The 27,893-nt window shown below is 45.6% G+C and overlaps 2 protein-coding genes and 1 long non-coding RNA gene across 5 annotated transcripts; 2 read left to right on the top strand and 1 right to left on the bottom strand.

Moving 5' to 3' along the window:
- Positions 1-65: 65 nt before the first annotated feature.
- LOC310666243 lies at positions 66-26,087 on the bottom strand. 2 transcript variants are annotated; one of them, XR_014505799.1, is made up of 5 exons: positions 25,961-26,087; positions 23,766-23,870; positions 20,231-20,349; positions 11,194-11,364; positions 66-3,989 (listed from the first exon to the last, which is right to left on the bottom strand). It is a non-coding gene; the product is annotated as an uncharacterized lncRNA (long non-coding RNA). The 2 variants fall into 2 exon arrangements; XR_014505800.1 differs by lacking the exons at positions 66-3,989; positions 11,194-11,364 and adding exons at positions 12,531-12,638; positions 19,286-19,472.
- On the top strand, positions 7,662-15,060 carry CTSK (cathepsin K). 2 transcript variants are annotated; one of them, XM_083416764.1, is made up of 8 exons: positions 7,662-7,928; positions 9,791-9,923; positions 10,453-10,575; positions 11,249-11,404; positions 12,139-12,357; positions 12,455-12,620; positions 13,508-13,613; positions 14,781-15,060. In XM_083416764.1, the coding sequence occupies exons 2-8, from the start codon at positions 9,792-9,794 to the stop codon at positions 14,878-14,880; spliced, it is 1,002 nt and encodes a 333-aa protein (XP_083272890.1). In that variant the 5' UTR covers positions 7,662-7,928; position 9,791; the 3' UTR covers positions 14,881-15,060. The 2 variants fall into 2 exon arrangements, with proteins under 2 accessions (XP_083272890.1, XP_083272891.1); XM_083416765.1 differs by lacking the exon at positions 7,662-7,928 and adding an exon at positions 8,573-9,284.
- CTSS (cathepsin S) lies at positions 19,386-27,893 on the top strand. The gene is made up of 8 exons (XM_083416766.1): positions 19,386-19,527; positions 20,256-20,388; positions 21,761-21,883; positions 22,936-23,085; positions 23,401-23,625; positions 24,165-24,330; positions 25,992-26,094; positions 27,419-27,893. Exons 2-8 carry the CDS (start codon positions 20,257-20,259, stop codon positions 27,516-27,518), a joined length of 999 nt encoding a protein of 332 aa, XP_083272892.1. The 5' UTR covers positions 19,386-19,527; position 20,256; the 3' UTR covers positions 27,519-27,893.

Below are 27,893 nucleotides of genomic sequence, written 5' to 3'. Positions count from 1 at the left end.
AAAAAAAAGCATTTTGGCAACGCTACATTTAACCTCCAAAACATCCTGGGAATTGTCATTTGTTAGGGGTCCTGGGAAACGCAGCTACAGTTCCCAGGATTTTTTTTGGGGGGGGGGAGCCTTAAATGTATTGGGTGTAGGGCAGCCACAACCTTTCTTCTACATGGACACAAACCACGTAGCAGCTGCCTTACACGGAGTTGGAAGGGACCCTGTGGCCATGTAGCCCACCCCCTGCAATGCAGGAACATTGGTCCATTTCACTTAGGGATGCCTACTTTGGCTGACTGGCTGAGGTTCTCGGGGGATTATTTCTAAAACTGGAACTGCCAGCGATTCTATCCGGGACTGTTCCACATGCTCAGCTGGTGTCCTCCCTCAGATTTCTGACGTGGTTACAGCCTTAATGCTACCTGGCTCAGGTAAACATGCAACGCCATGATGACAGCAGCTACAGCAAAAGGCCTCTCAATTCTGCTCCCAGCCCCTAGCTCAGTGTCTTAACCACTACCCCACACTGCCCCAGAGCATCCCCCCGCCTCCCCCCCATCTCTCAGCCTCCTGCTTCTGCCAGTTGAAGAGTTGAGATGCCTGCAACTGATGCTTCTGGCCAGGAGTTAAACTTCTCTGCCTTTTTCTTTTTACATCACTGGCTTCTGAATAGCTGCCTCCGCAAAGCCTGTATCAGAGGTTAAGCTCTGCTTCTCTCACCCCTTTTAAAGTTTCTGCCTCTGTGATGCTGCAGGGTGGCTCTGAAGAGGCTCAGGGACCAGAATAATAATGAGGACAATTTATACATTTCCCACAATCTACTGGTGTGCAGAACGGTATATATTGATTTACTTTGGCCTGTCCCACCAGGGAGTGCTCTTGCTTCACTTTCACATTCAGGTGTGTTTTTATTTACAAAGCGTTCCAAGAGACCCAAGGGGTCATCTAGTCCAACCCCCTGCCATCATGGCACCTTGAATGGGGCCCAGAAACGAACCGGCAACCGGTGCAGCTGCTTTTAAGACGGGTTATGTGGGATCTAAACGGAATCCCAGCCAGTAGTCTGGCTGTGGCATTTTGGACCAATAGACCAAATCTCTCCCCCACCACCACCTCCACCTCCAAATTCAGCCATTAAGCTCTCACAGGGGCAACTATGGCCCATCCATCACTGCCTCCCATCCTAAGCTACCTCACAGGGTTGCTGGGAGGATACAGCGCCCCCTCAAGCTATTTGGAGGAAAGGAGGGGTACATGTGAGATAGTTTTGCAAAGTGGTATATGTGTGTGTGAAGAAGCAGCTCAGATTTTGTGCCTGAAGAAACCTGCTTCATGGCTTGCAGCAAAGTAGTCAGTTCCTCCTATGACCCATTTCCCATTTCTTTTCGGGGGGAGGGAACCCACCACCAGCAGCAATATAGTCATAAGTTTCCCACTTCCTCCTTTCCACCCCCTACTTCAGCTGAAAGGGCTCCTGTGCTTTTTATAGTTGTGGTGGAACCAACAGGTGGAGCTTTTGCCCTGCAGAGCAGCTGCCCGGGTAGAATGATCTTCCTGCAGAGGGAAGTATGCTAGAGGGAAGGGGAAATGGGTCCTGCATTTGCACTAACTAAGCTCTGAAAGAGTAGCTCTGTACGTGCGCATCAGCCAACGCCAACCCCTGCACAACTTTGGGAACTACGATTCCCACTGGCTGGGGCTGACGGGAGCTGTAGTTCCACAACATCAGGAGGGCACTGGGCTGCGGTTTGCATTTTAAGGAGGCCTGAAAGATCTTAAAACCAGGTCCCTCCAAGAAACAGACTTAGCAGCAGCTCCAGGGCAGCAGAAAAAGACAAATCAAGAACTTCTTCATGTCTCACTTAACAAAAGGATGGCTAGTTTGTGACACTCCCAATGCGATTTTGTCATTGTTTAATGCATTTGTATGTTGGCTCCCAGTTCACTTCTGAGCACAATTCAAAATGTTGGTGCTGACCTTTAAACCCCTAAACAGTCTTGACCCAGTATACCTGAAGTAGCGTCTTCACTCCCATCGTCCAGGTCCAAGGGCCTTCTGGCAGTTCCCTCACTGTGAGAAGCAAAGTTACAGGGAACCAGGCAGAGGGCCTTCTCAGTGGTGGCACCCTCCGCAGTGGAACAACCTCCCTTCAGATGTCAAGGGGATAGACAATTGCAGACTTTCCAGAGACATCTGAAGGCAGCCCTGTATCGGGAAGCTTTCATGCTGGAAGCCACCCAGGGTAGCTGGGTGAAAGCAGTCAGAGGGGTGGGGTATAAGTAATAAGTAATATTTATTATTATTAGTGTATTATTATTATTATTATTATTATTATTATTATTATTATTCCCAGGTTGGGATCCAAGCCAGCTTACAACATTTGAGGACAAAAATACAAAGCAATAAAAACAAGCTAGTTAAAAGCAGTGATTATAATGCATCAGAACACGTTTAAAACTAGGTATTAAAGCACAGCCTGACCTAACAGCAGCCCAGTGATCAGCATTGCCTGCACCTCAGTCTCAATTTAGACACATCAAAGAAGCGTTTCAATTAAATGCGTTTCAAACTTTGTATGAGAAATTGGGTTGGCAAAAATGAAACTCCACAGTGCCATCTGGCGTCGCAGTGTTAGAATGCATAAGCAATGAATATAAAGTGTTTCTTCTTTGCCAATGTAGCTGAGTCCCCTGTTTCCAAAGGTCTGTTTGAACAGGAAGATTTCGCTCAGCCTGCTGGTGGAAAGAGTGAGCGAGCGAGGACGGAGCCATCATCCTGGCCTCTCTTGGGAGGGAATTCCACAATATGGAAGCAGCCGCAGAAAAGGCTCTCTCTTCTGTCATGCTTCTTATGTCGATGGGGTCAAGAGAAGGTTGTTAGACTCCGGCTCCCATCAGCGCTGGTGCTCAGGTCCTGCTTCTGGGATCCCCAATGGGGCACCTGGATGCCCACGGTGAGAACAAGAGGCCGGACTAGACGGCTACAGTATTCGTCTTACGCCAACAGCGGCAGCCTCAAAGAGGCCATAGCAGTTTGGGAGGTCTTGCATGACAAAACCTGCTTCCCTGGAAGATCAAACTTCTTGTGATAGAGGAAAGAAATGGCAGAACATACTAGGGACTCAGCCACATTAGTCAAAAAGCAACACTTTGAATGTGTTATGAACATGCAACACCAGATGATGCCAGAGAGCAAACAAATTTTCTATGCAGTATTTACATAGGTCCCCCCCCCCTTGTTATAACGATTTAATTTCTGACATATTTATAGCGGTTTTTCCCTGTGTGTAGATCCACCCCAGGAAGTGTAGGACTGGTGCTCTGTTTGACACAAAGTCATCTAACCTCCCCACAAACAAATTAGAACGAAGGCTCCTGAAATAGTTAACATCATCTGACATCCCTGCAAACAGATCAGGATAAATGTTTGATAAAGAGGTTGTCTGGAAGTGGCTTTATATGGTCACTGCCAGCTAGGAAGCCTTAATCCAAGGCAGCAACCATTGCTGGACCTTGGCACGTCGAATCCCGTCTGTTAATTAATAATTATGCCTTGTGTAATTCTATCTGCTCTGAAAATCAACTGCTGCCTCTGGCCTGATCTGCAAAAACAAGCAACCCATGGGCAGCTGCCAGATGTTAGCAAGAGTCATGCATCATGGGAAAAGGAGCCTCTTTTGCACCTGCATTTGCAGGTGGGGGCAACTGATATCTTAACTTTCCACATGGTTTCATTGTAAATGCATGCAGATGTTATTTTCTGCTTCTGGATCGAATCCTGCTTCTGAAACGCGTCCCCCAAAGAGATTTGGGCCAACCAACCTGGTGCTCCCAGCCATGCTCTACAGCCATGTTGGCCAGGGGTTATGGGAGTTGTAGTCCTCAAACATCTGGAGGGCAGCGCATTGGCAAAGGCTGGATGTAAGCTGTTTGCAGTTAGGCTCTCCTTTGCAAATCAAAACCTCTCTGGTTTGCTGTGCTGCCAGAATTGTGGTTTTCTGCAAAAAGAGCACATTCCTGACGTGAAGCTGGTGACTCAAGTCACATCTTTTCATTTAAGATCCCCCACCTCCTAGTTTTCCTTTCTTCCCACCTAAACTTTTTTTTAAAGGATTTAATTCAGTTTTGCATACTTAAGCTTGATTTCAGGGGCAGGAGACATTCTTTTCAGCCCACAGGGGCCAGATATAATAATAATAATAATAATAATAATAATAATAATAATAATAATAATTTTATTTATACCCCGCCCTCCCCAGCCAGGGCCAGGCTCAGGGTGGCTAACACCAAATATGAATTGCAATAAATTACAATACGGAACCTTTTGGGGGGCCACATACAGTGGTGGGCAGGACCAGATGCAGTGGTGGGAAGGACTGAGAACATAAGTAGGTGGAGACATGGATCTGACTCTTACCATGCAAGGCTATATTCAAATCATGCAAAACTCAGAGATTTCTACACCACCACCCCTCTCTCCATCTTCCATCCAGGTATGCAAGAAACATTCTAACCATTCAAGGATGCCTTCCAGTCAAGGGAAAGCACTCATAGGATCATATACTCATGAAATTGTAGAATTGGAAGGGACCCCCCAAAGGTCATCTAGAGACCCCTCCAATGCAGGGTTTCCAGGAGATTGAGGGTGGGGTGTGGCCTGGGGTGAGGGGTGTGGCCTCAGGAGAGTCCTGAGACCGCATGCGGCCCCCAAGCCCAAGGATCCCACCCCTATGGGGTATTCATTCATTCATTTGTTTTCTAATTTCTGTGTATTGTGTGCTGCCCTCTCCCAAAGCATCTATGGCGCCAACACAACATGAACCCCAAGCAGCCATTGTGATCAAGAAAAGCAGTCTGAATTCTGAAATCAAATTCTCATTAGCCTGGCTTCCACTTCATTTGCTTGGGAGCCAGAACATTTTGTGTTGCTAGATGTGACTTTTGCCTTCTCTGTGTCATGTGGGGCCTTACGAATCTCCAGCTGGAAATTCCCTGTTATTCATACATATACACACATGCACAAGCATTGACTTATGACAATTTTTAGCAAATCAAAGTGAGCTCAAGGTCAACTGCTCATCGCATTCCTGCTGCTGTAGGTTTTGGTGCCCTGTGCCTGCCCAACCCAGAATTTGGAAGGGATGGGGCTGGGAAATAACAAAACCAGCTCCAAATCAATCCCCAAATCTCCTTTTCAAAGCCAGCAGGAGAAACAGCCTTGGTTGAGATTCTACTCTTTTATCTCTGCAGCTCTGAACACTCTGAGCAATCGAAGGCAGCTTGCAGAAATATTCGAGAAGGAAAACGCAAGACAGATCCTCACAATGCCACTATGCTAAATGGCAGAAACTCAAATAAAGGTGTGTGGGTTGTGTCGTACGAGACCATGATGCTCTGGGGAAAGCAAGCCTTAATTCATTTCTTTATTCTTATGTTTATGTCCCGTCTTTCCTCCAAGGAGCTGCAGGCAGGGTCTGTGGCTCTTTCTACCTCTCCCCATTTCATCCTCACAACAACCCTGTGAAGTAGGCTAGACTGTGAGACTGGCCCACGATCACCCAGTAAGAGCTTTGTGGCTGAGTGGGGAGTTGAACCCTGGATTTCTCAGGTCCCCCCAGCCTAACACTCTAACCACGGCACCACACTGGCTCTGAGGGACCGCATACCAAAGATTTGCATTGGGTCAAAACAAGCCCAGATGTTTTACCTCTTCCCCCTGCCCATCCACCACTCCCCAGCTGCCTGAATATAGTTTTTCCCCAAATGGTATGTTACCACTCCCCAGCTGCCTGAATATAGTTTTTCCCCAAATGGTATGTTCTCAAAACAGGTTTTTCCCCAATTCCATGAAAAATGAACACAATCCCGGGAAATGGTGTTGCTTTGACGCCTTGCTATATCTTATTAAGAACATAAGAACATAAGACTAGCCTGCTGGATCAGGCCAATGCCGGATCTAGCCCAGCATCCTGTTCTCACAGCGGCCAACCAGAAGCCTGTTGGAAACCTGCAAGCAGGACCTGAGCACAAGAGCCCTCTCCCCTCTTGTGGTTTCCAGCAACTGGTATTCAGAAACATTGCTGCCTCCAGCTATAGAGGCAGAGCATAGCCATCATGACTAGCAGCCATTAGAAGTCTTCTCCATCAGTTTTATCTTCTATGCTGTTTAACACCTACATGAAACCACTTAGTGGGGTTATCCAGAGTTTTGGAACACATTGTCAGCAATATGCTGATGACACTCAGCTCTGCTTGTCATTTACATCTGCAGGCGAGGCTGTGGATGTGCTGGACCAGTGTCTTGCCTTGGTGCTGGACTGGATGAGAGCCAATGAACTGGAGTTCAATTTTATTGTACTATTTTATTGTTGTTAGCCACCCTGAGCCCGGCTTCGGCTGGGGAGGACGGGATATAAATAAAATGTATTATTATTATTATTATTATTATTATTATTAGACAGAGACACTTTTGGTGGGTGGCTCCCTAGACTGGGTGGATGGGAGGTGGCCCGCTCTTGATGGGGTCACACTCCCTCTGAAGGAGTAGGGATGCAGCTTGGGGGTACTTCTGGATCCATTGCTGTCACCTGAGACTCAGGTGGCCTCGGTGGCACCGAGTTCCTTCCACCAGCCTGGGTTGATGGCCCAGCTGTGCCCCTATCCACTCCAGTCACCTACTAAATGTGTTATACGTGGGGCTGCCTCTGAAGACGGTTCAGAAACGTCAGCTGGTACAGAATTCAGTGGCCAGGTTGTTCACTGTAGCAAGATGGTTTGAGCATATTACACCGATCCTAGCCCGACTACACTGGTAGCCAATCAGTTTCCAGGCCCAACTCAAAATGCTGGTGTTGACCGATAATGTCTTAAATGGCTTGGGACCGCGATAACTCTAGGTGGACCACCTCTCCCCATATGAACCTACCCAGACCCTGTGATCATCATCAGAGGCCCTCCTCCATGAGAGATCTGGAAGGTGGAAACACAAGAACAGGCCTTTTCTACAGTGGCTCCCCTTTTGTGAAATGCTCTCCCGAGGGAGGCTCACCTGGCACCCTCATTACATATCTTTAGGCACCATGCAGAATCATTTCACTTCAACCAGGCATTGGGCTGATTAAACATTCTATAGCTTTTAAAATGTGTTTCTGGGAGGGGGGGTTCTCGGTCTGTTTTTGTTTTTGTTTTTTTATGTATTTTGTATTCTCATTTTGTATTTTATTGTTCTGAACTGCCCTGAGATCTTCAGATGAAGGGTGGTATACAAATTAATTAAACAGCAATAATAAATATATAATAATAATAATTTGTCTAATCTTCTTTAAAAGCAATCTAGGTTGGTGGCCATCATTGCCTCCTAAGTTACACAGTTTATGTGCTGCATGAACAAGGACTTTCTACTGTTCCTTTTGCAAAATGGGGTTTGTGTTATTTGCGAAGCTAGTTTAAGGTTTTGAAAGTACCTAGCAAATTTGTTACTTATTCTTTATTAGGTTACAGTTAACTAAGCTCTACTCAGAGTAGATCCATATCCCTCTGCTCTGAGCAGGAGTAGCACTGGATTGGAAACTGTTTTTCCCACCCACTTCCCGTCAGAGCTGAAGTTCCGCCTGAGCCAGCTGGAAAAGTGATGCGATCTTTGCCAAAGGATCATGTGAGGAAGTTGATCCTCTTCCCGCAACCAGGCCTCCCCACTCCCAGCCCCCCTCGTTCTCTTACCACGGGTCAGTCTGCAAACCTGAGTAAACTTTGCCTGAGACAAACAGCCCAGATTTTCCACCGCCTGGCTAGACTTCCTCAAAACCAGCTCAGCATAAAGCCAAGCAGCCCGCGGGCATTCGTCCACTCAGTTGCAATCTTTGGGTATTTTAAAAAGCAACTTCTGCCCTGCAGACCTGCCCTTGCAAGAGAACTTCGGTGGCTGAGTTTTAACTCAGGTAAGACAGCTGTAGAAGAGAGGGGGTGACTGGTCTACCAATTTCGGTTTCTGCTTTTTTCAGTCCTCTGCATCATTTCATGATTTATTTTTTAAAAATGCATTTTAGCATGTATTTCAACTGATAAACATCTTTTTGCATGCAATTTTTGCCTAATATACACATTGTTTGCAGGGAATTTAACATAATACATTTGGTTGCAGTTTTCACTAAACTGCATTTTTATTCATATGAATTCTTATACTCGTTTGGGAGATTGGGGTTGCATATCATAGAATCATAAAGGACTGTGAGGATTATCTAGTCCAACCTACTGCAGTGCAGGAATATGCAGCTTTCCCTTACGGAAACTGAACCTGAAAACTGGGCATTATCCACACCATGCTCTAGCCGACTGAGCATCAGAGAAATGCATTGCAAAATCTGGAGAGCGGTGAATTTTGAAGGATGGCTGTGTTTCAGTTTACGTGTTGTTTTGAGAGAAGCACAAATTATGTGGGTTTGCATTGAAACATGGGCCAAATCAAAGATGTCTTCTCCATCAACTAGACGACCCTTCTAGGGTGGGAAGTGGGTGGGGAAAACTCTATGATCCTATGATCCCTTCATCCCTTATTAAGGCTCAAACCTTCCTTAAGGCTCAAACCTCCCATCAACCCTAACCAATGTCACCGATGGTCAGCGATGGTAATCTAGACCTGCATCGTCTGGAGGGCAACATGTTGGCCATCACTGCTACAGCCTTGCAGTGGTTTGTCAGTCATCTAAATCAGGCATGTAATGGGGGGACCTTTGGTCCTCTGCAGATGTTGCCAAGGGACTCCCTCTCTGGCAACCTGGAGATTTGCTGCCAGCCAAGCGTCAACAGCACTGAGCTAGATAGACCCAGTGGCCCGACTCAGGATAAGACAGCTACTTCTTACGTTCCTCTTTAAATCAGCCCTTTCTTCAGAACCATGAGGACTAGAATCTTACTTTATTTTGGGGGGTGGGAGGAACAAAAAATCCTCTGAAAGATCCCCTTAGAGGCCCAGTCCTATCTCTAGGAAGGGCTGTGAAAGGCTCCTGTCCGAAGCCCTGAACCTACAGGGTTCCACTGAGATTTAGCTTGCCCCAGTTTTTCGGTTTATTTTTTTTTACTCCCTACGGAGCTGAACAAAGGTAACCAGATCTTGGTTTTGCTGAAAGTGATGACGTATGGCGCTGTTTAGTGTATTAATGGGAACCAGCTGTGGCGCTGCACGTGACTCTTTTATCTTCCTAGTCCTTTCAAAGGACGGGTTTTGGGGAGAGAGAGGCGGGAAGGGGCTGTAGAAGACAGAAAAATAACTTGTTTTCAGCAGAAGTGCCGTCCAGGTAGGTTTTGGGAGGCAGCAGTCCAACGCCCCACCCGGCAGAATGAGGGGGGACCCGAAACTTACCAAGACCAGCTCACTTCTTTTTGAACTCAGCAAACTTTACCAATCTAAAGAGCTGGCCTTTCCTTCAAAGAGCTCAGGACAAGCATACGTGGTTTTAGCCAGTCAACACCCCTCCTCGTGTTATACCTTACAATGACCCAGTGAGGTCAGTCAGATTGGCAGATGAGGACTGGCCAGAGGTCCCACTCAGAGCTTCCTGGGTGGCTGGCTGGGTTTGATCCTGTGCATCCTTACTCCCAAATCAGATCCAGCATCCATTAAAAGCGTGTGGCTTCCTGCAAAGGATCCTGGGAACAGATGTTTGTTCCAGGTGCTGGGGATTGCAGCACTGTGAGGGCTACGCTACAGTCTGCAGGATTATTTGGGGGAAGCCATGTGCTTTAAATGTGACCCGATACTTTCCTCCCTTCCTCATCCTTGCCCTCCTTTCTCCCGTTCCAGGATGTTGTGGACCACCTTCATACTAGCTGCCCTGTTGCCAATAGCCAAGGCTACTGATGGCTCTCCTGATGGAACGCTGGACTCTCAGTGGGAACTCTGGAAGAAAACCCACAGGAAGGAATATAATGGCAAGGTAGGGGGACTGGGCAGCAAGGCGGGAAAGGGCATTGGCCCTAGCTGGTTCTCTCCCAAGGTAAGAGCTGCTGGCCTGTTCTGAGGAAGGGCGCCAGCTCAGTGGCAGAACACCTGCTTTGCATGCAGAAGGTCCCTAGTTCAATCCCTGGCATCCCCACTTGGAGCTGGAAGAGATTCCTGGTTTGAAATCCTGGAAAGCCTCCTTAAATCTTTGCGGAACAACTCTAGTGGTTGCAAGATGGGCTGCTTTTTGTGCAGCATTATGAGGAACAAAGATCTACCTCTCTGCTGAGACATTACCCCACTGCTTGGATCTGCTAGCAACAATTTGTTCAAGCAGAGGGTATACCTGAAATTGTGCCCTTTGCACACAATAGAAACCCTTTCTGCTCCCTGCAGAACAGCAGGTGGTCAGGAGGGGTCCAGGTGAAACCTGGCTGGGGGCCGCTTCTGGACCAACGGCCACCAGGGCTTGTCCTGTACATTAAGATCTTGAACTAACCTTTCGTCTTTTTTGTAACCTACAGATGGATGAGGTCTCCCGGAGGCTTGTATGGGAGAAGAACCTGAAATACATCAACACCCATAACTTGGAATTTTCTCTGGGAAGGCACACTTTTGAATTGGCTATGAACCACCTGGGAGATATGGTAGGTAGTGCTAGTGGTGGAAATTTCCTGGAGACATCTCTGCAGTGAAATAAGCCAAAAGTGAAGATTGGTAACCTTTTAACTTGGGTGGGGGGATGGTGGTAACTGCCAATATTTTAGCTGACCAACCCTTTGCGAAAGGCTGACTTATTTTTACATCCACCTGCCTCCACTGCTAATCCGGATTCACTTCTGTTACCCTTCCACCACTTCCTTATAAATGTCTCCCTGGCCTCCAGTTTCGGAAAAGCCTATTAACCTGGGACACCTCTAGAAGTTCTTTTTACAGCACACGTATAACGATTCATGTTTATGCCGAATATCCAGGCTGTGACACGTGATCCTAATTTCAATACTATTTGCACCTGCAAGCGTTTCAGGTGGTCACACTGCTTCATTTCCAACCAGTGCTTATCCCTGTAACTTCTTGCTGAAACGTTTCATGCCAGTAATATTCTAGTGTTTGTTTTGGGTTATTTTGTATCCATACCCTTTGTTGCACTATTAGCCTGTCTGGGCAACAACAGCATTTGGGGGTAATCCTGTTGCGTACCGCTTAAAGACTACAGAGTTAAGCAGAATATAAATAGTTGGGGGAAAATGAAGAATGCAACTCACAGAGTACAAATGCATCCATCCACCTTTCACTCGCTCGCTGTTTTTCCTTCTCCAGACCAGTGAAGAAGTTGTTCAGAAGATGACGGGGCTCAAAGTCCCTCTCTCACGCAAGCCCACCAACGACACCCTCTACATCCCAGACTGGGAAAAGAGGGTTCCTGACGAAATGGACTACAGAAAGAAAGGCTATGTTACTCCCGTCAAGGATCAGGTGAAAATCCTCGTCTCTTTTTTCTGTTTACAGCTTCTTGCTGGGTGGGCCTTAAGTCATCCCTGCATGGCTTGTGATGCTGTCTGCTCCTTCCCTTTGATCCAAGGATCCCACTTTAGACAAAAGGAGGGCCTTCTTCACACACACACACACACACACACACACACACACACACTGCACAGCATAGTCAAACTCTGGAATTTGCTCCCACAAGGGGTAGTGATAGCCACCAACCTGAATGGCTTTAAAGGATTAGACAAATTCAGAGGAGAATTTTTTAGCTATTGTGTGTGGGTGGTTGTGTCTTTATGCTCCTTCAGAACCACGCAGGGCTCTTTCGGAAGGAAAGACACAAATAATAAGCACAAATAATAATAGCCGTTATCCTGTTTGGGGAGCCATGATAATGACTCCCAAATGATAAAGATAATAAAGAAGAATTGTGTTTTGGGAGCCATGGTAATGACAATAAAGAGTAATTCTGTTTGGGGAGCAATACTAATGATAATTAAGAAGAATTGTGTTTTGAGAGCTGTGGTAATGATAATAGATGCTAATTCTTTTTTTGGGAGCCATGGACTAATCCAATCATACTGTATACCCAATGCAGAGATGCAGAAGACTTATTCACCCTGGAGCACAAGCAAGGCCAAATAGCACGCCGTTTTGGGGAAAGGCCGTTTTGATCACAACCGCTTCTCGTTTTGAGTTTATTCCCCCTTCTTTCTTGGCAGGGCCAGTGCGGGTCCTGCTGGGCTTTCAGCTCCGTGGGGGCCTTGGAGGGGCAGCTCAAGAGGAAGACTGGCAAGCTGCTTAACCTCAGCCCACAGAACCTGGTGGACTGTGTCACCGACAATGACGGCTGCGGGGGTGGCTACATGACCCATGCCTTTGAGTACGTGAAGGAGAACCGAGGCATTGATTCGGACGATTCCTACCCATATATCGGCCAGGTAATGGGAAACCTGAGCTACAAACCAAAACTCTACTGCTCCTCTGCACAATCTGCCATGCTCTGTATTCACCCTCTCCTGTTCATCCACCTTGCAGGATGAAAACTGTATGTATAACCCAACTGGTAAAGCTGCCAAGTGCCGTGGTTACAGGGAGATCCCTGAGGGGAACGAGAAGGCCCTGAAAAGAGCTGTTGCCCGGATAGGCCCCATCGCTGTGGCCATCGATGCCAGCCTGGCCTCCTTTCATTTCTACAGCCGAGGTAAGAGAGGATGGACTACTGCAGCAAAATGGCAAACAAAAATGCATAGATTGGGGGAAAGTCAGCATAAATGTCCATAGACGTTTATGGCAATAACATGGAGAAAGGCATTATATTTGGGGAAATGGCATGCCAAACTGTATAAGGCAAAATATAAGGCAAAATATTACACAATTATTTTTAATAATTAACTGCATTTATAAGGAGCTTAAAGCGGCATCTACATGGTTCTCCCTCTCCTCATTTAACCCCCACAACAACCCTGTGGCTGAGGGGGATGCTTAACCCTGGACTTCCTTGTCCTAGTATGACACTCAAAGCTTAACAACAGCCCTGTGCGGTAGGTTAGGCTGAGAGGCAGTGACCAGCCCAAGGTCACACCCAGGGACCACCATATGGCCAAGTGGAAGAATTTGAACCCTGGTCTCTTCCAGGTCCTAGTCCAACAGTTCAACCACCACACAGCACTGGAGAAATGCATGGTACAATTTTGGCATTTTTTTGCAAGGTGGACTTTTTAGTCTTGTAATCTGGGGAACCGGGTTCGCATCTCCGCTCCTCCACATGCAGCTGCTGGGTGACCTTGGGCCAGTCACACTTCTTTGAAGTCTCTCAGCCCCACTCACCTCACAGAGTGTTTGTTGTGGGGGAGGAAGGGAAAGGAGAATGTTAGCCGCTTGGAGACTCCTTAAAGGGAGTGAAAGGCGGGATATCAAATCCAAACTCTTCTTCTTCTACTATGGAGGAAAGATCTGCAGTAGCTGAATTTAAGATTGGAAAAAGGAGGCACTAAAACTGACTAATTTGTCCATCCCGTTTTGAGAACCACAGACAGAGCTTGTGATAGGCTAAACTGAGTCACACCCTGCCCCTTCTGGTTTCCTTAGGTGTGTATTACGACGAGCAATGCGATGCCGGCAACATGAACCATGCTGTCCTGGCCGTGGGCTACGGGACTCAGAAAGGCACCAAGCACTGGATTGTTAAAAACAGGTACATATCTGAAGTTTTCTAAAAGTATGTCCAAGAATGGTGGGTTTGGGGAGCTCGAATAGGTGGCTAAGAGACTTTTACTGCGAGGCTGGAAGGAGGACAAACATCCACCATCTATCAGCCAGTGGCCTGAATATCCCCTTGCCCTTTCTATATTTAGACTTGTGGTTTGTTAAGGACTTGCTGGGAATTGTATCTCTGCGAGGGGTAAGCTACAGTACCCAGAATCCTTTGAGTGAAAGAATGTGCTTCAAATGTGCTTTAAAGATACAGTGTGTACAGAGCCTCAGTATAAGGCAGATTCCTATGTTTCTTCCATAGTCAGAGGCAGATGCTTGTGGGTTTCCAACAGGGATCTGGGTGGCCACTGTGAGAACAGGTTGCTGGACTAGATGGGCTCCCAGTGGCTCGATCCAGCTTTTCTGATGTCATAGAATAAAAAGATCGGAGTTGGAAGGTACCCCAAGGTTCATTTAGTCCAACCCCTTGCAGTGAAGGAATCACAGCTAGATCATACATCATGACAGGTGGCCTCCCAACCTCTTTTTAAAAACCTCCAAGGAAGGAGAGTCCACCACCACCTTTCGTGGGAGTCTGTTCCGCTGTCAAACAGCTCTTACTGTCAGAAAGTTATTCCTGATGTGGAAGCCCTTTAGAAATTTGAAGATGGCTCTCCCGTCTCCTCTCAGCCAGGCTAAACATAACCAACTCCCTCAGCCGTTCCTCATAAGATTTGGTTTCCAGACCATTGATCAGCCCTCCTCCAGACATGTTCCAGCTTGCTAGGTCCAGAGGCAGTCAGTCTAGATTCCAAGGTTCTTGGAGGCCTTCGTTCGCTGTGATCACAGCTTGCTGGACTAGAGGGGCCCCTGATAGGCCTGATCCAGCAGCCGGCTCTTTTGTACTTATGGGCAACTCCTGCACATCAAAATTGCATCTCTACACTCCTAACGTTCCTGGTCCCAGGCGATTTTGGCTTCTGAAAGCAATCACCACCGCTTTAAGTAGAGGCAGGAAATGAATAGATACCCAGAGCAGATGAAACAAAACAGAAGTGACATCTCACCTGCCTGGTTAGCTGAATTTTCTAATGTGTTGGCTGACAGAGAATGTTCGTACACGTTCTTACTCTTTCTCTTTATTTTTCTCTCCCTCTCCTCCCTATAGCTGGGGGGAAGACTGGGGCAACAAGGGCTACATCCTGATGGCCCGGAATATGGACAACGCCTGCGGGATTGCCAACCTGGCCAGCTTCCCAAAGATGTGACCAGTCCACACATGCACTATCACACAGGAAGTGGCCCTCATGTCAGCAAATGGCTGGCTTCCTGAGCTGACATTATGGAGCACTAGCAAGGGACTTCCGTGAAAGCTGTTTTGCTGCAATGATATAGGCAGTTGTCTGTGACAGCATATTAAAAAGCTTTCCTTCATTTTCAATTTTTTTTTAACACAAAATGTCTCTTGGTTCTTCCTCTGCAAGAAAAATGGGAAACTTGTTAATATTAGGAACACATTCTCTCTCTATCTCAACTTCAATGCCAATACAAAATCCAGCGTAGATTACTGCATATCTTTTTATTGTGCTGATTCTTGGCTCCCAGAATGAAAATTTTCCCAATGGGAAAGAGCCAGGGTCTCTACACTTGGGTATTCCTCTCTTATCCAGGCAAGTGAGAAGCATTTTCAGAGTATAAGGACACATCCCAGCAGGGCAACAACCTACAAGGGGAGGATGCAAAGCAGGGGCTGACGAGGGGTGTGTGACTTGGTCCCGAGGGCCAGATAGAGAGGGCTGAAGGCCCGCGTTTGCTCACTGCATTGGAGCCTGAGGTTCCACATGCCTGGTGTGTGCAAATCAGGGCATCAGAACCATCCTCAAGCAGAGAAAGCAGGAAGGAACACACAGAGTAGATCACTCAAGCAAGTGAGCCAAGCCACATGCTCCATGAATGACCAGTCCTGGTGAGGTGGAGCCCACAGTCAGGAGGATGCAAGATCCAGCAGGTGTGCTAGGTCATATTTTGGGTATGAAGCAGCCCAGCAAGGTCCAGCAATCAAGTAAACAAAGGTGGTCAAAGACAGAATTTTAAGGGACTCAGAGAAAGCCCTAGGAGCAGGCGATTTGCTCAAAGCAAGTCTCAACAGAGTCCTTTTTATTCTCCATGAATGCTTTTTGTGTGCATTATCTGCTTTGGCCAGCAGGGCTAGAGGAGTGTGAGGCCTGGAGGTGAAGAGGTGGTCCTTCAATGAAATCTTGAAGGGGGCAGCAATCTCTTGGGGAGGGAGTGGGGGAGTGGTCTCAGGTTGACTCAGTTGTTGCCACTGGATCGCTGGTACAGCTACAAGCTGGGATCATAATGACAAAGAGGAATTGGGGTCCAGTCCATCTAGCATCCTATTTCCAACTCAAGTCAGTCAGGTGCCCCTGGGAAGCCCGCAAAACAGGGCACAAAGGCACCAGCTGTCACCTGCCATCTGCCTGGTATTCAGGGGTATAGTGCATCTGGACTTGGAGGTTTGATTTCTGTCTTGGCAATTGGCCATGGATTTCCATGAATTTGCTCAACCTTTTGGATTTTTGAAAAAGCCATGTGAACCAGTGGCCACCAACCAAGGTGGAGTGGGGTGATTTCCCAAAACTAGCAATACCTTGTGTCAAAGAGCTTTCTTTTGTCCTGAATTTACTAGCAATTAGCTCAGTAGCAGAGCTTCTGCTTTGCATGCAGAAGGTCCAATCCCCGGCATCTCTAGGTGGGGCCAGGGAAATGTCCCACCTGAAACCCCAGAAAGCTATTGCCAGTCACTGAAAACAATGCTGAGCTTGTGGGACAAACTGCCTGACTCAGCATAAGGCAACTTTCTCAGTTCCTATTCAAACTGGCCATTTCTTCAAAACCATGAGGTTGTTGTTTTTAAAGGAAGGGCTGTAGCTCTGTGATAGAACACCAGCTTTTCATGCAGAAGGTTCCATATTCAAATCCCTAGGGCTGCGCTCCTGAGATTCAAGTACCAGTCCTGAACATGAGTGGGAAACAAGCATGCCATCCTGTCCTTCGCTGCAGGGAGCAAAACTTCTAGACTTGGTCCAACTTGGCCTGGCTTTTTGAAATGTTTACTATTTTCTTTTTTTTAAAGAATTCTATACCACTATGCCATTTAAAAAGAAACCAAAGCGGTTCACAGCAATGAAACATAAAACCATAAAATATTTTTTTATTTTTTTTTAAAAGAGAGAGTTAAAAACAGGCATCAATGAACCATTGTACAATGGCATATTCTTAATTTCCTGCATAGGCCTGGCAGAATAGAAAAGTTTTCAGCAGGTGTTTAAAAGTTGGCACAGAAGACACCTTGGTTTCTTCTTGTTAAATGAGCCTTGCCCACTTGGGGGACGACCAAGAACACTTCTGCAGATGATCTCGGCAATTGAGCTGGATATACAAGGGTTCAGGCGGTCCCTGAGGTTTCCTGGACCTGAATTGTTCAGGCCTTTGCAAGTTAAAACAAGGACTTTGAACCGTCTGCATGGGTGCAGAAAGCATCAGTGAGCTCAGGAAGAGAAAAACTGGCAGCAGCTGGGTCAAGTTTTGCTTCTCCTTTCTGGTGATTACAGGAAGGGCATCAGCTGAATTTTGTTGAGTGCAGTGACTTGGGCCGCTCTCAACTCAAGAGTCAGGCCCCAGTGCATACGTGTGGGCGAAAGAGAATCTTTCGGTGTGGCAAGTATCAAAAACCACTTGTTCCCTCAGCCCAGCTGCTGCTTGTACAGCAAAGCCAAATTCTTACAGTCTCTGGGTTCAACATGAGCCAGCTCTCTCTATGTCACACTAAAATTAAACCAGTTTATATTTTCATGGCCCACCCAGTTCCAGGGACTCCTTCCTGCTTCAGGTTTTTGAGAAGGGCTAGAGATCTTCTGGGGACGCGGGTGGCACTGTGGGTTAAAGCCTCAGCGCCTAGGGCTTGCCGATCGAAAGGTCGGCGGTTCGAATCCCCGTGGCAGGGTGCGCTCCTGCTGTTCGGTCCCAGCGCCTGCCAACCTAGCAGTTTGAAAGCACTCTCGGGTGCAAGTAGATAAATAGGGACCGCTTACTAGCGGGAAGGTAAACGGCGTTTCCGTGTGCGGCTCTGGCTCGCCAGAGCAGCGATGTCACGCTGGCCACGTGACCCGGAAGTGTCTTCGGACAGCGCTGGCCCTCGGCCTCTTTGAGTGAGATGGGCGCACAACCCTAGAGTCTGTCAAGACTGGCCCGTACGGGCAGGGGTACCTTTACCTTTACCTTTAGAGATCTTCTATAAAGACTTCTCCACATTCCAGCAAAGCCAACTGACTCCTTGCCTGACCTTCTGATTGGTTTCTTTAGCTGTGATCCCTGCACTGCAGGGGGTTGGATTAGATGACCATTAGGGATTCCTTCCAACTCTATCATTCTGTGATTATAGGCATGGGAAGCCTGGCGGGATCAGGCCAAAGTGGGTATATGTTACTCAGAATCCTGCTTCTCACAGTGGCTGGTCAGATGCCTCCAGAAAGCTTACCAGTGTGGCTGGATGCGAACAACCTTCTCTCACTGTCTCTCCCCAGCAACTGGCATTCAGTGGTAGGCTGACTCTAGACCTGGAGGCTTCACATAGCCATCATGACTCACAGCTTCTGAGAGATGTCTGCATCCTAAATTTGTGCCATCTGTTTACATCACAAATATCAAACTGGAAGAAGGAAAGCCAAGGAAGAGTCATGGCTCAGTGGAAGAGCGCATGGTTTGCAAGCAAAGGTTTTGGGTTCAATCCTTGATGCTTCCAGAAAGGGCTGGGAAAACACCTCATCTGAAACCCTGGCGAGCTGCTGCCAGTCAGTGTTGACAGCACTGAGCTAGATGTGCCAAGGGTCTTATTCAGTATAAGGCAGCTTCCTCTGCTCCTAACAGATTGACTCAGGGAGGACAGATCTGTTACTGGTTACTTGTACAGTCTAGCAACTTTACTTGCTTAACTTGGATTAGGGATGGGGAAAGAATTTGGATTGGGTCACATTGTTCGGTGAGCTCCCCAGGTCACACTTCCCAAACTTAGTACACAAACTGAGATGCACCTGTCTTTCAAAATCTGACCATCTCCAATTTTTCAGTGCAGTTCTCCAATCAAAACTGTGGGCATTAAGGAAAAGTATCTGCCTACAAATTCAAATATTAGTGGGAAATGACCAACAATGCATTGTATTATGGAAAATTGTATTTTAAAAATGTATGTATTAAGAAAAATGCTGACAGATATTAGTGAAGACTTTAAAAAAACCCCATTGCAATTGATGCACAAATAATTGTAAACTAAATTCAGTACAGGAAAAAAGGAGAGACACTGAGAGGAACTGAAATTGACAGATTCATCCATTTCTAATCTGGCTTGATCCAGATCATATATCCTTCAATGTGTTTCGCAACTAGTTTAAATCTTAATAATATAGATGCACATCCAGCAGGGGAAAGCAGCCCAGTTACTGGTTGTGTGAGCACAATCTGTGAAGATAGAGATGCAGATGCAGAAAATAAATGCAGGGCATCCTGTGAAGTGGGGAACCAAGCTAAACTTTCCTTGTTTCATAATCTCCTAGCAAGCCTGAAGATGTAACAAATCAATTCACAGTCATCTTGCACGCTCAGATTGCTCACCATTGTAATGAAAGCAAGGCATTTCCTTTATTGGGGTGGGGAGGCTCATGTGACGTTGAGCATAAGAAATCGAAAGTAGCCTTTTTATCAACAGCATGCGGGTGAAGCAGGAGCAGTGTTGTTGAAAGGTTCAGCCAGAGAAACAACGTAAGAAAGGGGCTCCTGGAACAGGAAGGCTTCTTACACCCTATAGAAGAGGTCAAGAGAGAACACCCAGCCTCAGCCTGCTGAAAGACATCCAGGTAGGTATTTATAAGGAGAGACTTGGAGAAAGAGATTTTTTCCTCTCCTTTACTGATCCCTTTCAGAGCAATTGAGGAAGTAACTTTATTTTTTCTTTTAGAAAAGGGTGTAGGTCCATAAGAGGGGAGGGCACCCTCCAAAAGGCTGAGATACACACACACAAAATACACACACTGGTTTAGAAATGCTTTTAAATAAGTAAAATAGGGGTAACTTTTATTAGGATCAACCAAAAAAATACGAACAACCCATAAACTGTGGCCAGCCTTTAGGCACTGCAGAACTCTTTATTGGGCAAAATGTTATGGAAAGGGGAAGACTATTCAGGTGAGGTAGGTAACAAAAGGAAAGTTGGAAAAGGAGGCTAGAGGTTGTTGTTAATTTTATTTAGTACCTGCCCTTTGCCCTGAGGTCCTAGGGTTGCTCACAGTAATTTAAAGAACAACAATTTATAGCATATTAATATTTGAGGAATTGGGTGGGTCCTAAAATATACATATAGCCACGAGGGCTGGATATAGACTGAGCTTACAATGAAGACTGCAGGCTATGTTTCTCCCAGGTGCTGAAATACCAAATTAAGAACATGAGAATGGCATCCCAATTTCCAAGTGGTGAGAGATTCCAGGTGCTTACCCAGGGTTCGCCTCACCCTGGAAGCCACCTGTCTTATCGCTATGACACCAGCAACCCCGTACTTACCAGCTTTCTGTGTCTGCCTCAGCAGGATGGAACTGTGGGTCTGTGTTTTCCTGGCATTTGCTGCTGCTGCTTCGTCTGCGTACTGGGAGAAGGACCCCACACTCAACAGGCACTGGGAGCTTTGGAAGAAAAAGTATGGCAAAACATACAAAAATGAGGTATGGGCACAAGCTGTCGGCATTGGAGCTTGGGTGTAGAAATTCCAGTACTGTCGTACCTTGGAAGTCAAACGCCTTGCCAGTCGAACGTTTGGGCTCCTGAATGTTGCAAACCCGGAAGTGATTGTTCCCGTTTGTGAACATTCTTTGGAACCCGAACGTCCGTCGCGGCTTCCGAATGGCTGCAGGAAGCCCACACAGAAGGCTTTGAAAGCCTTGAGACAGAGTAAAATGTGGAAATGGTTGCAAAGAGTGCCGGGTGAGCAGAAGAGTGATGAAAGGGCAAATGCAGAGGTTCAAGGGGGAAAGAACACCCTGTGATTCCAGGGGTATCAGGCCAGGTCTGCAGCAAGGCCAAGTAGTCAAGGTAGCTGGAGTGAGAGCCAAGATAGTGCTAATGCAAAGGCACCCGGTCTGATAATGGAGTAGGGGAGGCAGACTTGGGGCTCTTGAGATGTTGCTAGACCCCAGTTCTCACCAGCCTCAGCTGCTAAGATCGGGGGCGGGGGGCAGGCACTTGAGTTCCCCATTCCTGTCCTAGAGAATACGAGCAGGCATTAAGTAGATATAACAGTTGTTTGATCAGTTAGAAAACTGAAGCAGAGGCCAATAAACGGCACATATCACAATAAACTTCTGCAACATCCTCCACTATGGGCTGGCTGTGGGCAGAAACCAACAGGCCCAAAGGACCGATTCTGTTTGTACAGATACTAATCAACAACTCTGATGTAGTGAGATACTTAGGACTCCTCCATACTTACCTTTTGCCCTGTGCTTTTTAGGCACAGGTCCACACTTTCCTATTTCCTTGTCTGTGTCTGAGCATTTTCCCTCACCTGCCACTGTTTTCCCCAGGAAAACCCCATCTTTAATGCTGAATCAGAGCAAATGGTAATTTGGGCTTTCTGTGGATCGACGTTTGTTGATTCAGCACTAAGTGTAGATGTGACCTTAGTTGCAGGCATTGGGATGAGTTTGGGTTCTGTTTGTATAGATATGGCAGTATTGACCCAAACTTTAAATTGTAAGGTGAATAGTCTTATGTTAGTTTAAATAATAAATACATTTTGGTATGTTTTAATTATTGATAGTTTGCCTTATGACAACCTTAAAATGTTATCGTCTTCACATAATAAAACTGAGTGATTTGTGTGATTGCCGTGTTATGTTTTGAAATGATGTAGCATTTGGTTCTTATTGGAATGATGTATCAATCAGCATTTTTGTTTTTCTGTTATGTGAGCCACTTCCAGCACATCTATATGAAAAAGTTGCATATAAATTTATAAAATAGCAATGGTAATAATAATAGATAAATTTCCCTTCATAAACAATGTGAGCTTCTGCATTTTTCTTTTTTTTTTTTAAGAAAGAGGAAGGTGGTCGACGTATGACTTGGGAAAGGAATCTGCAGTTTATCATGTTGCATAACCTCGAACATTCGCTGGGGTTACATTCCTATGAACTTGGCATGAATCATCTGGGTGATATGGTTAGTGAACGAATGTTTAACATGATTGATGGGTATGTTGGTAATTCTGTCATATTAGAACAAATATGCCACTGATTGAAACCAAATAACTGGAACTGGCTGAATCAACTTCCTGCTGGGATTGAGGAAAACTATAGCAATAAAATTTTGAGAGAGGTGGAAAATTTTCATTTCATTTCTAGGGTTCCTCCTAAACATTACTTTTTAAATGTGAAATAGGGGAGGGGAGTCCAATTCATACGTAGATTTCAGTATTAACATTTTCATCTTACTGAAGGAGGGTGCTTTAGCTGTGTTACAGAGCTAGCACCGAGTAGTGATGGGTTGGATATAAGGAATTTCAAAATCCCTTCCAACTGTGAAATATAGTATGACAGCAAAATTCTGCATATTACTAGGGATGGAGGAGAAATGCAATTCAGTATGCATTTAAAGGTGAATCTATGAAATTCACACCTTCCGAAATAATATGCTAACTAAAACAGGTATCCTCCGAAATCTGCACTTATGCGAATGTTGTCATATAGTTCTCCAACGAAACAATGTTTTAAAAAATGCATATATCAGGGGTAAAATGTACTGAGAAAGGAAGATGTGAATGAAAATAACACCAGAGAAATTGTTTGCAAAAATATGTACTGTAGTAAACAAAGCATATAAAAATGTGTTTATTAGGAGGAATTTGATCTAAAATGCTAATTAATTTTTATGAGGATTTAAAAAATAAATAAATCACAAATTGCTTGCAAAATGTGGAGAACTGAATTTAATATTGGAAAAATGAGAAACTAAGAGAACCAAAATTGGCAGGTCCTTCCATCGCTAGTCCCTACCCACCTGAGGGAATGAACCCTTTACAGAAAAAATGTGACCGATTCTTGCTTTTTAATAAGTGCTTCTATGTTCCTTTATGCATCTTATTGAAATTCATGAAAGTTTCTATGCCATAATAAAATTGGTACTTTAAGTTTCCACAAGACTCTTGGTTGCTTTGGCTTCATGAAGCTATCACCTAACACAGCAACATCTCTGGAATATGTTCCTTCATGTAGACCAGTGAGGAGGTGACTGCTATGTTGACTGGGTTGAAAGTTCCTGACTCACGCATGCACAATTCAACATATTATGTGCGAAGTCTGGGAGTCCTCCCCAACACTGTAGACTGGAGGCAGAAAGGGTGTGTCACAGATGTTAAGAACCAGGTAAGAGAGCGTCTTTTGGCATTTCCAGATCATCACTGTCTTTGGGTGGGATTCAATCACACCTCAGCAAATTCAAATTGTGAAATTAAAGCTGATTGCGAGGACTTGCACAACAACCAGCTTCCAAAAAAATCAGACTTTTTGCGATAAGGAAAGTGATTGGCAAGTGCAAAGGAAAGTGTGGGGAAATGCCTGCTACAATGTTGTCTAATCTCTCCACAAACAAATGAGAACGAAGGCTCAATGAACGGGTCATCTGGAACTTAGCAATTTCTTCCTTTGAAACTGATTCTGATGGCTTCCTCTCCATTTTAGGGTGCATGTGGTGCATGCTGGGCCTTTAGTGCTGTTGGGGCCCTGGAAGGCCAGCTAAAACTCAAAACAGGGAAACTGGTGTCTCTCAGTACACAAAACCTTGTTGACTGCTCCAGTAAGTATGGAAACCATGGGTGCAATGGAGGCTACATGGAGGCTGCCTTCCAGTATATCATAGACAACAAAGGCATTGATTCGGAAGCTTCCTACCCATATGAAGCCAAGGTTTGTATCATTTAATTTAGATTGAATGTAAACATAAAACACTACAGAGTGCATCTGCAGATTTATTTCAGAATATATCCTGTCATGATCGCTAGCAATGCATTAGACTGTTGCAAATAAATTACATTTATTGTACTTACTTACAAAGACATACGTCTTCTAAGATGATCTTTGCTTATTGTATGCGTGCATCATCTGAAACAAAGTTGTTCTTTCTTCTTCTTCAGGAAGATGGTTGCATTCGCCTGAATATTTGTGTAAATTAAAACTAGTGCCTTAGTTGCCAAATCAGCTAAAATTATTTGACTTATTTAACTAAGATATAGATTAGATACATCTAATATCGTTATAGCAACATTAAACAGGTCAGCGTAGATCCAGCCCTGGTGTCAGCAAGTCACTACTGCACACCTTTTAAAAACCTGCTACCGACAAGGCAGGCCCCTTTGACCTGATCCAGCTTCAGAGTTCTTCTTAAGATCTTATACTGTTAGAGAAACTCATGGAGGAAAAGCAACTTTATCTTCTTTTTCTTTCAGAATGGAACGTGTCACTACGACCCCTCTGCACGAGCTGCTACCTGCTCTAAATATGTTACTCTCCCATATGGAGATGAAGCTGCCCTGATGGATGCCGTAGCCAATGTTGGCCCTGTATCGGTTGGTATAGATGCAAGTCTAATGTCATTCTTCCTGTTTAAGCGAGGTGAGTTCTACCGTGCTTCCCTGCAAATATACTCTGAATAGACTCATTGGAAATCAAAGGACACAGAGAATTCCGACAGAATAGGAGCAGAAATAGCCAGCTGTTCACTTACTTATTCATGTCTGGAGCAGAAATACATCCAGTAAATATAAACAGCATTAGCTGCTGTTGTTTTCAGTCTGTGAACAATATATACAGTAATCAATGACTCTCTCTTCTCTACCCCCTCCCCCATTTTTATTATATTTTGTTTGCATTGAAATGAATGGCCTTCACATTTACAAGTAAAGTCACTTTTCTTGGAAGCTGAACTGCAGTGGAACCAAAACAGCACTGCATAAGATGAACATGGGTGGGCACCAAAATCAGTGCTTTTTTTCATGCCCATCAAAACTAGCTTAAGTCCACTAATTTCAATGGGTCTACCATGAGTATGAGTTAGTTGGATCCAACCCTCTTTGGCATGCAAATAAGCAGACTTTTTTGCTATCCCAGTGAGGTCAACCATTTTGTCCAGGCAAGTTGTTCAGACAGGGCTGGTTGTGTGTGTCTGCATGCATGCACACAGATTAGTGGTCTTCTGAAAGCCGCAATTTTACCTTTCCTTCAAGAAATTATTCAATTGGGTGTGATCCTTGACAATTCCTTGCTGTTCTCTCCATAGATATACTTTTCAAGCTTTCCACAACCTTGACCCATTTTTAACCCCAAACAGCAATGCAGGACCCACTAAGAACAAATAAATTATGCCTTGTATTATTCTCACGTTTACTGTTGGCCTGTCTAGAACTATTCTTCCCTCTCTTTTGCTTTGGTGTACCAATCTCCTTTTCTCTCCAGTGCTGATGTGACCTACATTTAGTTGGTCCTGAACCCCACCAACTGAATACCAATAGGCTACATAACTTCCCAGGACATTACTAACATTTTCTCAAAACTCTCCCTTACCAAAACATCAATGCCAAATATGGTATTGAGTTAGGTTACTACTCTAGTGTTATTACTTCCTCGCCTCCACCAATTAATATCACATTATGATTTTACCTTTGCATCTTTGATACCTGCTTCCCCCAATGTTGTTTGCAGAAGGGCTGTAGCGCAACAGTACAGCACCTGTTTTGTATGCAAAAGGTTCCAGCTGCAATCTCTGGCGTCTGCAGGTAGGACTGGGACAGACCCTGCCTGAAGCCCTGGAGAGCTGCTGCCAGTCAGTCTAGATAATACTAAGCTGGATGGACCAGTGGTTTGAATTGTTATGAGGCAGCAAAGGCTGGCCCTGCTATTTGGCAGAGTGATGCAGGTGCCAAGGGCAATAGCAACCCCCACTATTTCCCCTAGGTTTTCTGACTTAGCCTGCTCTGTGCCCACAAGGCTAGCCTGACATTATAGTGGAAGATCTTAACAGATAACCACTGCTGAAGTAAGATTAGGCTACCAACCTGATCAGATTCTGTACATGGGATCAATGGGTGCCATCTCTTCCTTCTCATTTGGCAGCCCTGAAGGCCACTTCCTGTATCCTCTTGGTGGAATATAGCACATTTTACTGACCCTAAACTAGGAGGGCTATTTTTCAATAGCAACTTTCATTTGCTTCAGTTTCAAAAATGTACCATATGCTCATACACACCTGAAAGTGATTCTTTATCCTTTTTATGTAGGTGTATATGATGATCCAAAGTGTTCTCAGCATATAAATCATGGAGTCGTCGTAATTGGATATGGAACAGAAGAAGGCAAAGAATATTGGCTTGTGAAGAATAGGTAAGGATACCCTTTAGGTAACCAGCTGCTAAGCCAGCATTGTATATCAGTGAGTCCACTGCCCATCCATTTTGAGACACTTTAGTCTAAAACAGGCTTCCTCAAACTCGGCCCTCCAGATGTTTTGAGACTACAACTAATCCAGAATGTGGCAGCTAGACTGGTGACTGGGGGCAGCCACCGAGACCACATAACACCAGTCTTGACAGACCTACATTGGCTCCCAGGACGTTTCTGAGCACAATTCAAAGTGTTGGTGCTGACTTTGAAAGCCCTAAATGGCCTCGGCCCAGTATACCTGAAGGAGCGTCTCCACCCCATCGTTCTGCCCGGACACGGAGGTCCAACGCCAACGGCCTTCTAGCGGTTCCCTCACTGCGAGAAGCAAAGCTACAGGGAACCAGGCAGAGGGCCTTCTCGGCAGTGGCGCCCGCCCTGTGAAACGTTTAGAAGACAAACTTGAGGGAAGTTTTTAGTGTGTGACATTTTAATGTACCATATTTTTAAACTTTGTTGGAGGCTGCCCAGAGTGGCTGGGGAAACCCAGCCAGATGGGCGGGGTACAAATAATAAAGGTAAAGGTACCCCTGCCCGTACGGGCCAGTCGTGTCCGACTCTTAAGGTAAGAGTCCCGGCCTCACTTAAGAGGCCGGGAGCCAGCGCTGTCCGCAGACACTTCCGGGTCACGTGGCCAGCGTGACGAAGCTGCTCTGGCAAGCCAGCACCAGCGCAGCACACGGAAACGCCATTTACCTTCCCACTATAAAGCGGTACCTATTTATCTACTTGCACTTAGGGGTGCTTTCGAATTGCTAGGTGGGCAGGAGCTGGGACCGAAAGACGGGAGCTCACCCCACCGCGGGGATTCGAACCGCCGACCATATGATTGGAAAGTCCTAGGCACTGAGGTTTTACCCACAGCGCTACCCGCGTCCCTCTTACAAATAATAAATAATAATTATTATTACAATTCCCATCATCCCTGACCACGGGTCCTGCTAGCTAGGGATCATGGGAGTTGTAGGCCAAAAACATCTGGAGGGCCGAGTTTGAGGAAGCCTGGTCTAAAGCATTGTTCTTCAACCTTGGGTGTTCAGTTGTTGTCAGGACTCAGTGTTTAGCTAATGGGAGTTTTAGTCCAGCAACATTTTGGGGCCCAAGTTTGGCCCATGTTACTGGAAGCATCCGTAACATGAGATATTAATGCTACATGATAATTATTTTTAGTTCCTTACTGAGAATCGTAAGACCCTTGAAAAGCCCCTTGTTCACAATGAAAGTGTTAATTATTCTCCTAATGTCTCATTCTCTGTTATTTCAACAGCTGGGGTCTAAGTTTTGGCGATGAAGGATTCATTAAAATTGCAAGGAATCATGGGAATCGCTGTGGCATTGCCAGCCAGTGCTCCTATCCACTAATCTAGAGAGGATTTCCAGCTCACAATGGATTGTTCGTCACTAAAAGAACAGCCCATTAGGCAACTAATCTTTAGAGTTTTTAAAAAATCAAACTGCTCTGTTTTAAGAAGAGTGATTGGTCTCCAAAGGCAAGGTCTTCCTGTCAGCTCCACCTGGTAGATCTGAGACAAGCAGCCAAAATGATGATTTATCCTGGTTTATCTTGGTATTTGCTGAGCATCCCTTGGGCGCTGTGGGGCTTAATCAGTTAATAATGTAATGTCTGTAGTCCTGCTCTGAACAGCCCAAGCTTTATGTAATTGCCGGATAGTATCACTGTTACAACCTCAAGGTATGTTGGAATAAAAGCTGTGTCAGGTAAACACAGAAACAAACAAAAA

This window comes from Podarcis tiliguerta, assembly GCF_965153285.1.
Source record: "Podarcis tiliguerta genome assembly, chromosome: 16".
Taxonomy (NCBI): Eukaryota; Metazoa; Chordata; class Lepidosauria; order Squamata; family Lacertidae; genus Podarcis; species Podarcis tiliguerta.
The sequence above is the reverse complement of the archived record's forward strand: the minus strand, read 5'-3'. Positions and strand labels throughout refer to the sequence as shown.